This window comes from Cervus canadensis, chromosome 24 (genome assembly GCF_019320065.1).
Source record: "Cervus canadensis isolate Bull #8, Minnesota chromosome 24, ASM1932006v1, whole genome shotgun sequence".
Taxonomy (NCBI): domain Eukaryota; kingdom Metazoa; phylum Chordata; class Mammalia; order Artiodactyla; family Cervidae; genus Cervus; species Cervus canadensis.
In genome coordinates, this window is record NC_057409.1 from 15203110 (window position 1) to 15218377 (window position 15268).

Below are 15268 nucleotides of genomic sequence, written 5' to 3' on the forward strand. Positions count from 1 at the left end.
CGCGAGGCGGCTTACCTGAAAGCGGACAGAGACCACAGCCCCGCAGATCTCCTCCCCAACCATGAACTGTTCCCCCAGCATAGCCAAGATGAGATTCTCCCAGCAGCGGGATGCCAAGCCCTTCCGCAGTCGAATTATCCATTTTCCGCCATTTTTATTTGCATCATCCTGTAAAAAGAAAGTATTAAAAGTTAAAATATCGTCTACAAGAAAACTCTACAGGAAAATGTGGTAGGACTATAGGCAGAAGAAACGAGAAAAAAGAAACACAAGGTGGGGATCCTTGCAACCAGCCATTAAAAAAAAACAGCCAAACAGACCCTTTAAAAATAATCCTCTTTTGGGAACTCCCTGGAGGTCCAGTGGCTAAGGCTCAGCACTTTTCAGTGCCAGGTCCGGGTTCAATCTCTGGTCGGGGAACTAAGATCCCATAAGCCATACAGTGTGGCCAAAATAAACCAACCAACCCTCTTTTTTGAAAACTACATTAAAACAAAATAATGTCAGATTTCAAACACAGATCATTCCTTACTTCATTTGCTAAAAGTTTATCAAGTGTCCCATGTCCCCAAATACAGACATGAAGTCACGATCTCTACCCAGATCCAGTCTAGTAAAGCAGATGGACAAGAAAACTAATTACAGTAGTATATAGTCTGACAAGTACCGCTGTAACAGAGGTACACACAGGAAGTTTATGAAGAACAGGACAGTCAGAAACACCCAGGAACAGGAAAACATTTCAGCTGGGTTAGAAGGGACTCAGAAGTTAGCCAGGTGAAGGGCTCCGCGGGCACCGGGAAGGACACGGCTGTGTGCAAACACTGACTGTGAGGCGGAGACGCAAAGAGGAAGATCTAGCTATACTGAAGGGAGGATCTGGAGAGGACAGGTGACAAGTGCTGAAAGGTAATTAGGTATAAGATCATGTGTGCAACAGAAAACTGCATAAGATTTTTAATTAAGGTGTGTGTGTGTATGGTGGGGGTGGGGGTTCCCTGGTGGCTCAGATGGTAAAGAATCAGCCTGCAATGCAGAAGACTGGGTTCGATCCCTGGGTCAGGAAGATCCCCTGAAGGAAGGAATGGCTCCCCACTTCAGTATTCTTGCCTGGAGAATCCCCGTGGACAGAGGAGCCTGGTGGGCTACAGTCCATGGGGTTGCAAAGAGTCAGACAGGATGGAGTGACTAATGACTAAGCACAGCACAGCACATGTGTGTGTGATCAGAGTCTTCTGGAAGAATGCTTTGGCATCAGAATAGAGAAGATGGACTACAGCAAAGAGATCACAGAGCTCAGCTCTGGGTCTCTGGTGACTGCCCCTAAGCTTATTTTTACTCACTTTAACCATATGTATACTATGGTAATATATTACACACACACAAAGCCAGTCTATGGGAAGAGTAATCCACAAAAATCCTTCAATTGTTGTTACAACACCATGTTAGTGAGAAAACAATCTTTGAAAACCATCCACACAAACAATGGAATCGAGGCTTCTTCCTAGAGTTCCCATTACCAAGGATGTACCAAACTGTGACGTAGCTTTCAAAGAAGACTTTAACCAATGCCCGGCACTAACCCCCAAACCAAACAAACAAAAAACCCCCGAAAAACAGAAAACTTCTTCAGAAAAGCAGTCTAAGGCTCTCAGTTCTCACCTCCCACATGGGTTTAATTCCTTCTTTGAAGAGATGGAAGTCGCTGTGGCCTGTCAGGTCCCCGGGACGCACCATGTGGCTGTAAAACCTCCAGAACTGCTCCACCTACAGAGAGAGGATGGCAGAGTCAAGAGAGGTGCCTTCTTTTTCTTTGAGCGAATGTGAGATTTAAGAGAAGAGCATAACCATGGAAGACACTCTGCTAGAGGCTCTACTTTTTGGAGGACAGATGCTCATTCCGGGGATTGTGGGGGAAGGACAGCAAGTTGGAGGGAAGCAGACTGTCTATTTTGATAAAAGAATAATGTCATACCATCAACACAAGAATAAACTCTTTAGATGAGAAATGCCAGCCTCAGCCAGGAGCCTTAGTTGGTAAAATGTCAATACACACCATCCTGTGGAAGCCACAGGAGAATCACCACATGCTGTGGGAGGACTTTGTTTTACACAATAAAAACCACTTAGGTTTGAGGTATATTCAGTGCCACATAACCTCAGCCTGAACCAAATCACTTAAAAAAAAACAAAACAAAACAATGTTATTAACAGTGTGAGTTAACTAGCCATTGTGCTCTACAGCACATGCCCAAGACTTATTTACAACTGCAAGTCTGGGCACTTCTTGATCAGAGGTTTACTGTCAAAATACAGCATTAGCTACACTGAAGTACACTTTATTTCTATGTAGTTACTGAGCATTAAGTGACAGAATCAACCGCAGGCACTACTCTGTACCATGGTGCCCTTGCTAAGGCCCAGACGGTCCAAAAACCAAGCAGACCTTAGTTTCCTCACTCAGGGTTTAAGTTTCTCTTCTTAGCTATAAAATTTCTCTTTGCTCCTCCTTCACAGTCCTGTTAGAAAATCATACATATTTCTCTGTAAAATGTATGCTTATTTATATTTATCACACTATTTCTGTTTTTCTCACTAGTGATTGGATAAGAAGAAATTACTTCTTTGTGTGTGTGCATGTGTTCATGCTAAGTCACTCCAGCTGTGGTCAACTCTCTGGGACCTTATGGACTGTAGCCCACCAGGTTCTTCTGTTCATGGGATTGTCCAGGACAAGAATACTAGAGTGAGTTGCCATGCCTTCCTCTAGGGAATCTTCCCACCCCAGGGATCGAACTCACATCTCTGGCATCTCCTGCATGGGCAGGCGAGTTCTTTACTACTAGAGCCACTTGGGAAGCCCTTGATCACTTTCCTATTCCTCTGCAGTTCACAGAGAACACCTACAAACACTTTACAAGGAAAGAAAAAAATGTGAAACAGTCTGAAGAAAACAGTTGGTATTTGCCAAGAAACTGCTGAAGAGGCTCTGAATAAACATGAAGCAAGATTGCATAATATGCAGGTAAAAACAGGTACCATGCAGACAGAGATTCAGGTCACACTCCCAGATCTGGATAGCAACTGAGGAGAAACCCTAGACTGTGTGAAATGGTTGTGCCTCTTGATCCTCTAGAGCACAGAAACCTGGGAAACATCTCGTTACAAGGAAATTAGGAACGAAGCCATCTGCAGGACTTCAACACAGTATTTCACCTCAGTGAGTGCCATGCTTAATGATACCCAGGGATCTGGGTCAGTGAATGGTCCTATGCATACAACGAGCAATAATCTTTTCCCCACCCTAACACAGTGCAAAGAAATGAAGCTCGCCTTCTAGAAACTGTGGCTCACTGTGAATGAGGACTTGACGGAAGTGGTGGGGACAGAGCATACCAATCACCTCCAATCCTCCAGTGGAACACTGCTTTATTAACAGTTTGGTCTCCACCAATCTGAGAGCCATTCTCTACAATCTTATAGCCAGAATTCTATACCCAAATCACAAGAGATGATGAAATAATAAGCAGGCCGAGAAACAGTAATACTATAAACTTTTTTTTTTCATTCTCTTAAGGCAACTTGCATTTTTGAAACTTTCAACTGGAACCAAAAAATAAATATTTAGACTTAGAACATGAAGTGCAGAAAAGACTTTAGAAATCATTTCAACTTCTTTCTTTGCTTTATAGTTGAGAAAACGGTTTCAGAATTTGCCCCAGCTCACAGTCAAGCAGCAGAACTTGTGATCCCCGAGTCCAACACTTTTTCCATTTCAAGATACAGTTTTCTTAGTCACCTCAAGAACTTTTAAATGTTGTTAAATACTAGGATCAAGGACCAGTGGGAAATACTACTTTAGCATCATTAGTTTCACAATGTAATTACTTTTCTGTGAGGAATACTGTGGGACATTTCCCAATGCCTCGACTTACATGACATTGGTGAGTATAAAGCGGCATTAACCCAAGATGATGCTGATGATAAAACTGTTCAACTTAACATATATGCCCAAAGAAAACAAAAACTCTCCTTGCACAAGCTGGGAAAATTTACACATGCTTTTTTTAAGCAGGAAAGAAAAATGCTAGTAGTTATAATTATGCTAAAATAATTGAACAAAATCCTGAATGGTTCAGTTTCTTCTCTCATCCTAAGTGCTTAACCAGTTGTTCATAACATAATGGCTGCCATTTTACCTAAAATATCTAGCAACCTATCAAAACTTTTGTGGATTCAGGAATTTTAGGATGATATGGATAATTTTTTAAATTCTACTGTTCTCTCTTCCAAGAATTCCTTCCTCTTATCACTTGTTCAAATTTTCTGAATTCAATCTTAAACCCATCTCGCTCCCAAAGAGGCTTCTCCAGGCTGAAATCAATCCCTTTATTCTGAACTGCAAGAGCACCCTGACTATATATGCACCTCCTACTGCCTCCCTGTATTAGAAATTCCTGGGCATGTCTTATTTCCCTAAGGGCAAGGTATTTTAGTCATTTTAGAACCCTATTATGCCCCAAATTCATTCAACAAACTTTTCTTGAACCAAACATGTACCAGTGCACAGCTACTTTTAATAATTCAAAAAACTCTAAATTTAACAGTAATAAGAGAGTGCAGGCCAACTAATACAAGATCTTTGCTTGTGGCTGAAATATCAACTCAACACAGTAATCAGATGATATGATTATCATTATATAGGCATATCTGATTAATAAACAGATAAACAAATACAGCCTGTCTCGTAAACAAACACTTTGAAAAACTGGAGCATCCTGGCATGCATTTTGGTATATGGTAGACTGAAAGAATGTAGGCTTTGGAAGGTGGTTTTTACAGCCTACCCAACCTGAGTCTCAATACTGGTTCGGCCACTTAATCAAGTTAATTATAACTGACTTGAGACTTCAGATCAGATATTTAACCCAAGTCTCATTTTTCTCATTTGTAAAATATGGATAACATCACTGACCTCATAAGGCTATCATAATGATCAAAGGAAACTATACAAAGTGACTATAATTGTGTGTCCTTCCTCTTTACTAATTTATTTTAAAGTTTACTGTCTATTATAGTTTCCTTTTCCAGTCTGCATTTTAAACAGAACGAATACCTTAGTAACTTCAAAAAAATAACGAATCCTGCATGTGATTCTGCCCACAGATCACCTGTACGAAATACATAACAGTCTTCACCAAACAAGACTGGCTTTAATCACAGACAAGCCTCTCAGGGTTTACAACTCTAGTTTTCTGTGAGGAAGATGAGACAGTGCGTGGGCTAACTGTACTGACAGTGCCCACAAAAAAACAGAGACTTCCTTTTCCTTCTAAACACAGAACAAAGATGCTAGTTTATGCGTAATCACTGACATATCCAAAACCCAATGTGAAGTTATTAAAACAAAAACTTTAAAATTTTATTCTCAATTTTATTGACAAGCTTCATGAGGACACCACATACTATAAAATTTTGTATCTCCCATGACACTTTGCACACAGAAAGGACTCCAAAAATACCTACTTAAACAAAACCAGTATTTTTGTATTGTCCCCATCTGATCAATTCCACAATTTATGCACTTATTGATTCTGACATATGTTGCCTATGGATATATAATGAGAAACAGAAGAATGAGCCAATTTAGCTTTACAGACTCAGGTCAGTCAACTAAGGAAACCAGAATCCTATGCAGGTTACCAGGAGGGTAGATAAACACAACAATGTAAATACAGACAAGAATGTACTACCAAAGCTTAGTACATTAAACCACCAAGTACTCACAGAGGCAAAGGTGCCAATCTGTTTGATATTCTGTTCATAGCTCTGTGAGCTGGTGGGACGGCCAGGGGTTCTCCTGGAGTACCAGAAAGTGTAGTTATACTGCAGGGGGTGCTCGGCCGGCCCAGGGACAACAGCCTGTGAATCAAAGGAGGCGTGTTAATCTGGGAAAATTTTCCACATGCTCTGAGACTGAGAAAACACTTCCCACCTCCATTAAAAAGGGTACATCCTCAATTACCTGCAATGGGCTCAAGACTCTGCTTACATGGTAAGTTAGTGGTTAACTGTCTCTAAGTTCCTGTAATACTTTCTCTGTTCTTAATGCTTTCAAAACTTTCTACCTCCTACCATGAGTACTTATGCTTCTATCTCATCTCAACATATTCCCAGGCCAAACACTGCCTCCTCCATGACACCCTATCACTTGCTGGCTCATGACACTGGGCAAGTTGCTTAACCAGTTTGTGCCTCAGTTCCTTATCTGCAAAATGGGGAAAACAATAATGACCACCCTCATAGGGCTGCTGAGAGGATCAAATTCACAGATGTGAAGCGCTTAGTACCATGCCTGACACACAGAAGTACTCAATAAATGACAGCCTAGGATTACTGCTACTGTTAAATGTAAGTGCCTTGATTCATGCTCACTCACCTGTGTCCTCTTAGCATGTAAAATGCCTACATTTGGAATGTACTAAATACTGTGTGATAAATGAATTAACGATTGCTTTAATATTTCAAGAAAGAAACTGAGAGATCTATCTCTCGTTCTCTAAAATTCATTTCTTCCAAGTCACTTTCAGCCTGAATTATTACCGACTAAAGAGTCGAACATTCTCAGTGATGGGCAGGATTTGAAATACTGAGCAGCAGCTTCTGAAGCAACTAACACCCTTGCTAAATTCCAAGATTAATCTCCCCCACCTCAGGCTCAGAGAATGTTGGAAAGTGAGGCAAGAACTTAAGATCCTGCAGCAAGGGGAACCTTCAAAGTCCCAAGATGAACTCCAGTGATGCAACAATCTTCTTTGAGAACAAAATCAGATACTACAAAACAGGGTGTAATCAAGTTCATAAAGTATCCTTCAGATTTCACAAGATCACCCAGTCCCAAGTCCAAAGGCAACGACATCTGTGCAGCACAGAACTCACCTTCCTCTTGCTGCCGCTCTGACTCTTGTCTCGTTCCGTTTTTTCCTTCTCACCATCTTTCTGTGTGCTGTTTTCTTCATTCTGATCATGGTCCCCACTGTCATCATCTTTCAATCTGAATGGAAAGGCAAAACAACAGTACCCCATGATTGAGCTAATTCTTGTTTATCTAACTTATTCTTGCTTATCTAAGGCCACCAAGTCAGATGAACCACCATGTAACCAACCAGCGGTCACTCAAGTCACAGGCAATGAAGTGCCCATGAAAGAGGGAAAAGGAAACAGAAAGGCAACTGGGAGGATTAAGCAAAAAATGAAAATGCACATCAGCTAATTTGTGAATTCCAGAAAGCACCATGTTCTAGTTTTCTAAAAGTCTGCACAAAGAAGCAAGAGGTAAACAGTGTAAGGAGTTGTTTTCTATGTCAAAAATAGTCAATAATGAGGAGAATTTCTGGATTATATAACTTTTTCGGCATTTCAAGTGAACTTGAGAAACTTCCCTTTCTATCCTGTCACTTCTAACTATCTTTCCTACCGTTCCCCACTGCTAGGGCTAATCATTTAATTTCCAAGCTTAGAACTCTCCACTGTCCTGTGCCCTTCCATGTCCACCACGCAGGATATAATACAAGGAAACGTAAGATCCTCTACAACTCGACTGTCAACTGGCATCCTCGTTCCCTCTCCCCGCCTCCCAAAGCAACCCAGATTCCCACATCTGTGCTATGTACAAATACCACCCCTCAGCCTAAGGCACCATCCCTCCCACATCTGTTTTTCCTATTAGATAGAGGGGGCCCTGGGTTGGTGTCTTATTAACCTTTGTATCTTCAGCAACAATGACAAGATGCTGGATTGTTGTTAAATGAAAAAGAAATGAAAGGAAGGAAGAAATGTCTTCTTGCCTTGTAAGTTCAGTCATAAATACATCAAGTGCCACACTTTCAGGAGTAGTGAACCTACACTCAGTGCTGTGTTTTGGTTTGCTATAACTTCAAACTCACTTATTTATGACTTAAATGAAGATGCTGTTTTGAGATAAGAATGAAGTGTCAGTTCAGTTCAGTCACCCAATCATGTCTGACTCTTTGCAACCTCATGGACTGCAGCATGCCAGACTTCCCGGTCCATCACCAACTCCTGGAGCTTGCTCAAACTCATGTCCATCAAGTCGGTGATGCCATCCAACCATCTCATCCTCTGTTGTCCCCTTCTCCTGCCTTCAATCTTTCCCAGCATCAGGGTCTTTTCCAGTGAGTCAGTTCTTTGCATCAGGTAGCCAAAGTATTGGAGCTTCAGCTTCAGCATCAGTCCTTCCAATGAATATTCAGGACTGACTTCCTTTAGGAGTGACTGGTTGGATCTCCTTGCAGTCCAAAGGACTCTCAAGAGTCTTCTCCAACACCACAGTTCAAAAGCATCAATTCTTTGGCACTCCACGTTCCTTATGGTCCAAGTCTCACATCCATAGATGACTACTGGAAAAACCAAAGCTATGACTAGACAGACCTTCATCACAAAGTAATGTCTCTGCTTTTTAATATGCTATCTAGGTTGTTCATAGCTTTTCTTCCAAGCAGTGTCTTTTAACTTCATGGCAGCAGTCACAATCTGCAGTGATTTTGGAGCCCCCCCCCCCCCAAAAATAAAGTCTGTCACTGTTTCCATTGTTTCCCATTTGCCATGAAGTGATGAGACCAGATGCCATGATCTTTGTTTTTTGAATGATGAGCTTTAAGCCAGCTTTTTCACTCTTCTCTTTCACTGTCATCAAGAGGCTCTTTAGTTCTTCTTTGCTTTCTTCCTAAGGGTGGTGTCATCTGCATATCTGAGGTTATTGATATTTTTCTCAGCAATCTTGATTCCAGCTTGTGCTTCATCCAGCCTGGCATTTCACATGATGTACTCTGTATACAAGTTAAATAGGCAGGGTGACAATATACAGCCTTGACGTACTCCTTTCCCAACCTGGAACCAGTCTGTTGTTCCATGTCCAGTTCTAACTGTTGCTTCTTGACCTGCATACAGATTTTCAGGAGGCAGGTAAGGTAGTCTAGTATTCCCATCTCTTTGAGAATTTTCCAGTTTGTTGTGATCCACACAGTCAAAGGCTTTGGTGTAGTCAATAAAGCAGAAGTAGATGTTTTTCTGGAACTCTCTTGCTTTTTCTATGATCCAATGGATGTTGGCAATTTGATCTCTGCCTTTTTCTATATCCAGCTTGAACAAATGAAGTCTATCAGGACATTATGTGTAGTCATTCATACCCACGAGCAGGTCAGTAGGCGAGTAGCCCCTGCTGGGGGCTTATCAGCAAAAACAGATAAAGAAGGAAGCATGGTGAGGGGACATTTAGACTATAAATACTGAGTGTTGTGTGAGGAATATCCGAGTTTCCATCTGAGCAAAGTTGTTCTTTGCTGATCTTGCTCTCTGAAGATCTTGAGCCACACGCTCCTGCAGTGACCAAGGTGACTCTTTGGTGGGCAGTGGTGTCAAACCCTGCAGCAGTCTCTGAAGGGAAGGGACATTAGCTCTGCTGTGGTAAAGCTGCCTCCCTTAGCAGTGGTGACAAAATGTTTAGCGGCCCTGCAAAGATCAGCCTGCCCATCACCACCAGTGCTGGAGTTTTCTAGCAATAACTAATTTTTATTTTGGAGCTGGCAGTTGGACTTCAGTTCCTAATTGGCAAAGCATTCTCACCCAGTGCCAATTCATATAAAGGTACACCTGGAACTAAATTTGGACTGTATTCCTTTCATCTCCCTGAGCCTGGAACAATACTGTGAGTAATCTACCACTGGTTTGGAATATGTTATACTATTCCTTTACTAGCTAAAAAGACATCAGCATGCTACTGGCTTATGAAATTACTGTAACTCCCACAGTGGACCTGTGTTAAATAAACTACTGGCAAAGAAAATCTATCTCTGAGCATATTCTGTCACCCTCCAAAACAAAATACTAAGGCTCTCAGTGAACCTAAAATTCACTCGATCTAGACAAAAAGATAAATGGAAGGTGAATTCACAAAGATAGTAAGAATGCTGTTTAGTCTAGAGCTGGACCATCAACTTAGGGATCTTTTCTGAAATCACTCTTCTGGCCCTACCCAGTCACACAAAATTTGGCAATTCTCAGGACAGGTACTAGAAGTGGTCAAACTGTAACTCAGACACAGGAATACCTTGGAGCCATTGTGGGTTTGAGTCCACATCACAGCAATAAAGCAAGTATCACAAGAAATGGAGTCACACAGATTGTTTGGTTTCTCAATGCACTTAAAAGTTATGTTGACACTACACTGTAGTCTATTAAGAGGGCATTAGCAATACGCCTAAAAAAAGTACATATCTTAATTCAAACCTTAAAGTGGACAAACTACATATGTGCTGGGGTGCCCACTCTGCCCATTTCACAGCCCTGGCTGTAGGATACACTCCAGAGATCGTGCACTGTGCCACACCCAGCCCCAGCGCCTCCCTGGCCAAGGCAGGACGATGAAAGGCACTGGTAGCCCGGCCTGGCCAATAACCTATGCCTCAGTGCCTTCCTCAGATTCCTCCCTCAGGTCTTCATCCAGAAGGTGAAAGATCTTACAGATTCAGGAGTTGGGGCAGTCAGTCATATGAGTTGCATGTAAGAAAACCCATGAGGGAATAAAGACAATAAGCAAAAGCAGAGAAGGCCAGGAGGGGCAAAGGGGATGGAGCAGATGAGCAGGAGTGGAGAGAAGAACAGGGTTTTTTGTGATGCTGCTATCTCTTCGGCTTCCCTGGACGCCTAGAAGACCTAATGGTGTTTACAATAACTCCTTCCCCGTTATGAAATTTGAGTCCGCAGGGTTTCCTTTTGAAGCAGGGCCTGTCCTAGCATCCAAGTCCCACAACATTTACCAGCACACTGTGTGTATCAGATATTATGAATACCTGACACACAGTCTTTTCCCTCCTTTCCATCCAGTGGTACCAACCCGCCTGCAGTTCCCAGCCTCACCCCGTTGTGCTCATCAGCTGGTCTTTCAAAGAGCTCCTCTTCCCCTACTTAACTTGTCCTTTAGGACCCAGACTAAGGGCCACTTTCTCTTGAAAATATTCCCTGATCTATCTCTAGGCTGAGTTGGGACCCCTTCTTCTAAACATCCCCATATATTTATAAATGTTTTACTTGTCCTAGCTATACTGTCAGTTTTTTTGTCTCCTGATTACAAATATTTCATGAGTCTTTGTTTCTTTTTTTTTTTTATTGCTTAGGTCCAACATAGCTTCTAATTCTCTTCTTTAGGGAATATCCCAGGGACTCAAACCATTTCTCTCTTCTCAGCCCCCAACTTCCCACATATCTGGGGTCCCTTCCCTTCAATCTTGGTTGAAAAAGGGAACAGTTGCTCTAGCACCTCACATTTTGCCAGCTCCAAGCAAAGCATGTAAGTTCCTTTCTTTTTAGTGCTTTTGCTGCTAACCACTACTGGGAAACAGAAAAATAATATCAAGAATAATTATGTCAGAGAAGAAACAATGCTACTGTGACCCTGGTCCCCAGCTCCCGACTCCCTTCTAAAACTTTAACTGGAAACCCTAATGGACCTTCACCTAATGCTGTTATTTCTTGAGGGTGGAGCTCTGCTCTCTGGGAAAACACTTAAGGCAAGTCATTCGCACCCTATCTTCAGAGGCTACTCTTTCTTCCCAGCTGGACGCTGGATTTGAGCAAAGATACTATCCAGGTAGAAATATCAGTGCTCCTTAGACTCAGGCAGGCAATTAGCATCTGAAGCTATCCATGCTGTGGCGCCTAATCAGTTCACCAAGCTTCTGCCCAGGTAGGTCCTCATACTCTGACTAGACAATTCACAGCAGGTAGAAAATTGGGCTAATCCACCTTCACATGTCCAGTATCAGGAAATGCGGGCAGAAAACAAACACATTTAACACATGGATTTCTAAAATCAAGGCAATACAAGGCAGAATAGTAAGTGCCAAATAAGTGGTTCAGATAGTAGGTAAGAATGAGCCAAAGCTAACAGAGAGGACAGGGACAAAATAAAATCTGGCACCTGGATTTGAAAACCAAGCTCAACCCTGCAGGGACTGCAGTACCTAGAAAGCCTCTTAATGGTTTTATATTTGAATAGGATCGACAGCAAGGGCACCTACAGACTTGATGGCGGGGGTGGGGTTAGGGGGCGGATTAGGTTACGCATGTAGGCCACACAGAAAAGGATACTAGAACTCCTCTGAAATCTGAGCCCATCAGATTAGACTAGAATACTCAAATCCAAGCACTGGATTTGTAGGACTCTGGCAAACTGAAACATGTCCACATGTCCTTAGGAACCAAGTGGTGAAGAGTATAGAGACCAAACAGGTAACCAGTGGCCTACAAACTGCACTTTTTTGCATTAAAAAAGCCAAAAAACAAAAAACACCTAAGGGTTGGAGTGCTTTCTTCAATTGTTAATTTCAAATGAAAGACAGTTTACTTTTTTTCTCGTGAATAGCTAGAAGACAGATGTTTAAAAAAATCTGGCTCAGTATAATGAATAGTTAATAACTGGAACAAATTAAAAATGACGCAGGTTAGGGACTTCCCAGATGGTCCAGTGGTTGAGATCTCACACTTTCAATGTAGGGGGGCTCAAGTTCAAACTCTGATCAGGGAACTGAAGATCCCACGAGCCACAGGGCACAGCCAGAAGAAAAGAATCCGGGTTAATTTTTGTCAAGATGTGCTTGAACCAACTTTAAACAACCTGGGTATGAATCTCACCATATGTGGCCCTTCCTGCTGTGGGCAACTTATTTCATCTCAGAGAGTCTCATTTTCCCTATTTGTAAAACAAAGGAACAAGATCCCCCTTACAGGGTTGTTTGAATCAGTTAATATGTGAAAAGCAGCAAAGTGCCTATGGAAGCCATTATTGCCATTCTCAAATTAGCTTACTGCAGACCAAGAAATGAAGAAGGAAATGGCAACCCACTCCAGTGTTCTTGCCTGGAAAAAATCCCAGGGACAGAGGAGCCTGGTGGGTTGCTGGCCATGGGGTCGCAGAGTCGGACATGACTGAAGTGCCTTAGCATGCATGCATGCATTGGAGAAGGCAATGGCAACCTACTCCAGTGTTCTTGCCTGGAGAATCCGAGGACAGAGGAGCCGGCTGGGCTGCAGTCTATGGGATCGCACAGAGTCGGATACAACGGAAGCGACTAAGCAGCAGCAGCCCAAGAAATGATTTGGGTAGGAATGGACCAGATGACCCATAAAGTGTCTTAAGATGAAATTTTGATTTCTTCAGTTTGGTGGAGAAAGGAGTATAGGGCTGGCAGAAAGCTCCACTGAGGCAGGACTTCAATCTAGAGCTAAGACTTGCAGGGCTTAGGATGGGGTTTTTGTTGTTCAGTCACTAAGTTGGGTCGGACTCTTTTGCAACCCCATGGGCTATAGCCTGCCAGGCTCCTCTGTCCATGGGATTTACCAGGCAAGAATACTGGAGTGGGTTGCCATTTCCTTCTCCAGAGGATCTTCCTGACCCAGGGATCAAACCTGCTTCTCCTGCATTGGCAGGTAGATTCTTTACCAGTGAGTTACCAGGGAAGTCCCTGAAGATGGGGGGTGGGGTAGTGGTAATCAGTATAGAGATGAGCTGAGCTACACAGTGGGCTACAGAAGCAAACTCCCAAGACTTTCTTCAAGTAGTAGAGCCCTTTCAGCAACCAGGAAACATTCCTGAGGAGCTGCCAAGAGTGCTGGAATCCAGGACCTATGAATTTGCACACCAGCACTCACTGTCCTGGAAAAACTCCTATTTCCCCTCAGCAACAGTGGGTCACAAACTAAATTAATGGTAATTCCACTTCACATGTCTCTCTATTTAACACTTTACAGAGTACCTTTAAGGGTTGCTGAATGTGATTTGATCCTTATCACACCCAGTGCAGCAGCAAGACAATAATCACTAATGCGGTTTGGATTAACAGAGGCTCAGAGACTGGGTAACTTTCCTGCTGTCAAATAGCTGGTAACTGGTGGGTCTGAGGCTGGAAATCTAGGTCTTCAGAAAAGAAGAAAGATTGACTGCTAGACTATTAGAAGAAAGCCAAAAACAAAAGTCTACCTCCAGATACAATCGCTGGAGGGAAATGTGCAAAAATATTACGCATTTCCTTTCTGCACCTCCAAACTGTTTGATGCTGAAACTAGCACTCAAACAATAGATAAGGTTCACCCGTTGGGCGAGAAACTGAGTTCTGGGAGAGTGTTTGGAAGGGGGGTAAATGAGGAGGAAGAAGAAAGGAAGTAGGAAGGCTCTCAGGAAGACGATGAAAATTCCGTAACAGAGCAGCCGCTGCGCTAAACGCGGCAGCCACATTACCTCACTGCATCCTCGCAACTCTATGACATGGGCTGTTACTGTCCCTACTTTGCAAATGAGAAAACTGAGACTCAGAGGAGAGGTGACCTGCCTAGGCCAGAGAGGTGTGTGAGAAAAGCTGAATTCAGTGGCAGGGCGGCCAGGCTGCGGAAACACCTAAACCGCCAAGGTCTCCGCCCCTCCACGCCGCGGGTAACCCGCACTCGGGCGGGGCGTCCCAAAATCTCCTTCCGGGCCGCACGGCCACCTCCTGCCCACCGGACACCGCACTTCGCCCTGGGTCCATACGACCCTGGGGTCCCCGAGACCCCTGCATCCCTCGTCCCTAACCCCCTCATTCCCGCTGGCCGCCCATGGCCGGCCAGACCGCAGCGCAAGTCAGAGATTGTAGCCTGTGCCGCAGTTTGCGCCGCCTGCAGTCCGGGCGGGGGTGGGCGCAGAGAACAGTTGGGGGGAAGGGGCCCTGGGGGGCGGCCACGCGCCACTCACGCGTCGAACTTGTTGTTCATCCTCTCGCCGCCACCGTCGCCACTGCCTCACGAAGTGACTTCCGCTCCCCCAGGTCCCTCCGCCTAGGGTCCGGCCACTTCCGGTTGCTCAGGGCACAGCGGAACGTTGGCGCGTTGGCCGGGTAGGGGGCGGATATCCCGGGACGCCTTGCTCCTGCGCAGAGGCGCCCAGGTTTGGCGGCGTGAAGTCGGGTTTCGGTTCCTGTCCCGGTCCTTGTTCCTGCCTGCCGCCCGCTCGCCCGCCCTGCTTAGCCGAGGGCGTCCTGAACGCCTCCCGAGGCGGGCTCCGAGACGGGCAGCTCCGAGTCGCTGAGGGAGCCGGCTCTTGCTACAAATCCCGACTCTACCTGCAATTGGGCTGCGCGATCCTGAACTGTCCCCTAACCTCCCTGACGCTGTTTCTTTGGTACTAACCATCCTTTGATATACTACCCGTATCTTCACG

At 44.0% G+C, this 15268-nt stretch overlaps 1 protein-coding gene across 3 annotated transcripts in view; it reads right to left on the bottom strand.

Moving 5' to 3' along the window:
- Positions 1 to 15102, bottom strand: part of EIF4E2 (eukaryotic translation initiation factor 4E family member 2) — a 29835-nt gene extending 14733 nt beyond the window's left edge. For all 3 annotated transcript variants that reach the window (XM_043445036.1, XM_043445035.1, XM_043445034.1), the window contains exons 1-5: positions 14804 to 15102; positions 6940 to 7054; positions 5788 to 5922; positions 1663 to 1767; positions 16 to 168 (exon numbers count right to left, since the gene is read on the bottom strand). In XM_043445036.1, coding sequence (XP_043300971.1) covers positions 16 to 168; positions 1663 to 1767; positions 5788 to 5922; positions 6940 to 7054; positions 14804 to 14823 — 528 coding nt within the window. In that variant the 5' untranslated portion in view covers positions 14824 to 15102. The remainder of the gene's footprint in view (positions 1 to 15; positions 169 to 1662; positions 1768 to 5787; positions 5923 to 6939; positions 7055 to 14803) is intronic.
- Positions 15103 to 15268: the final 166 nt, after the last annotated feature.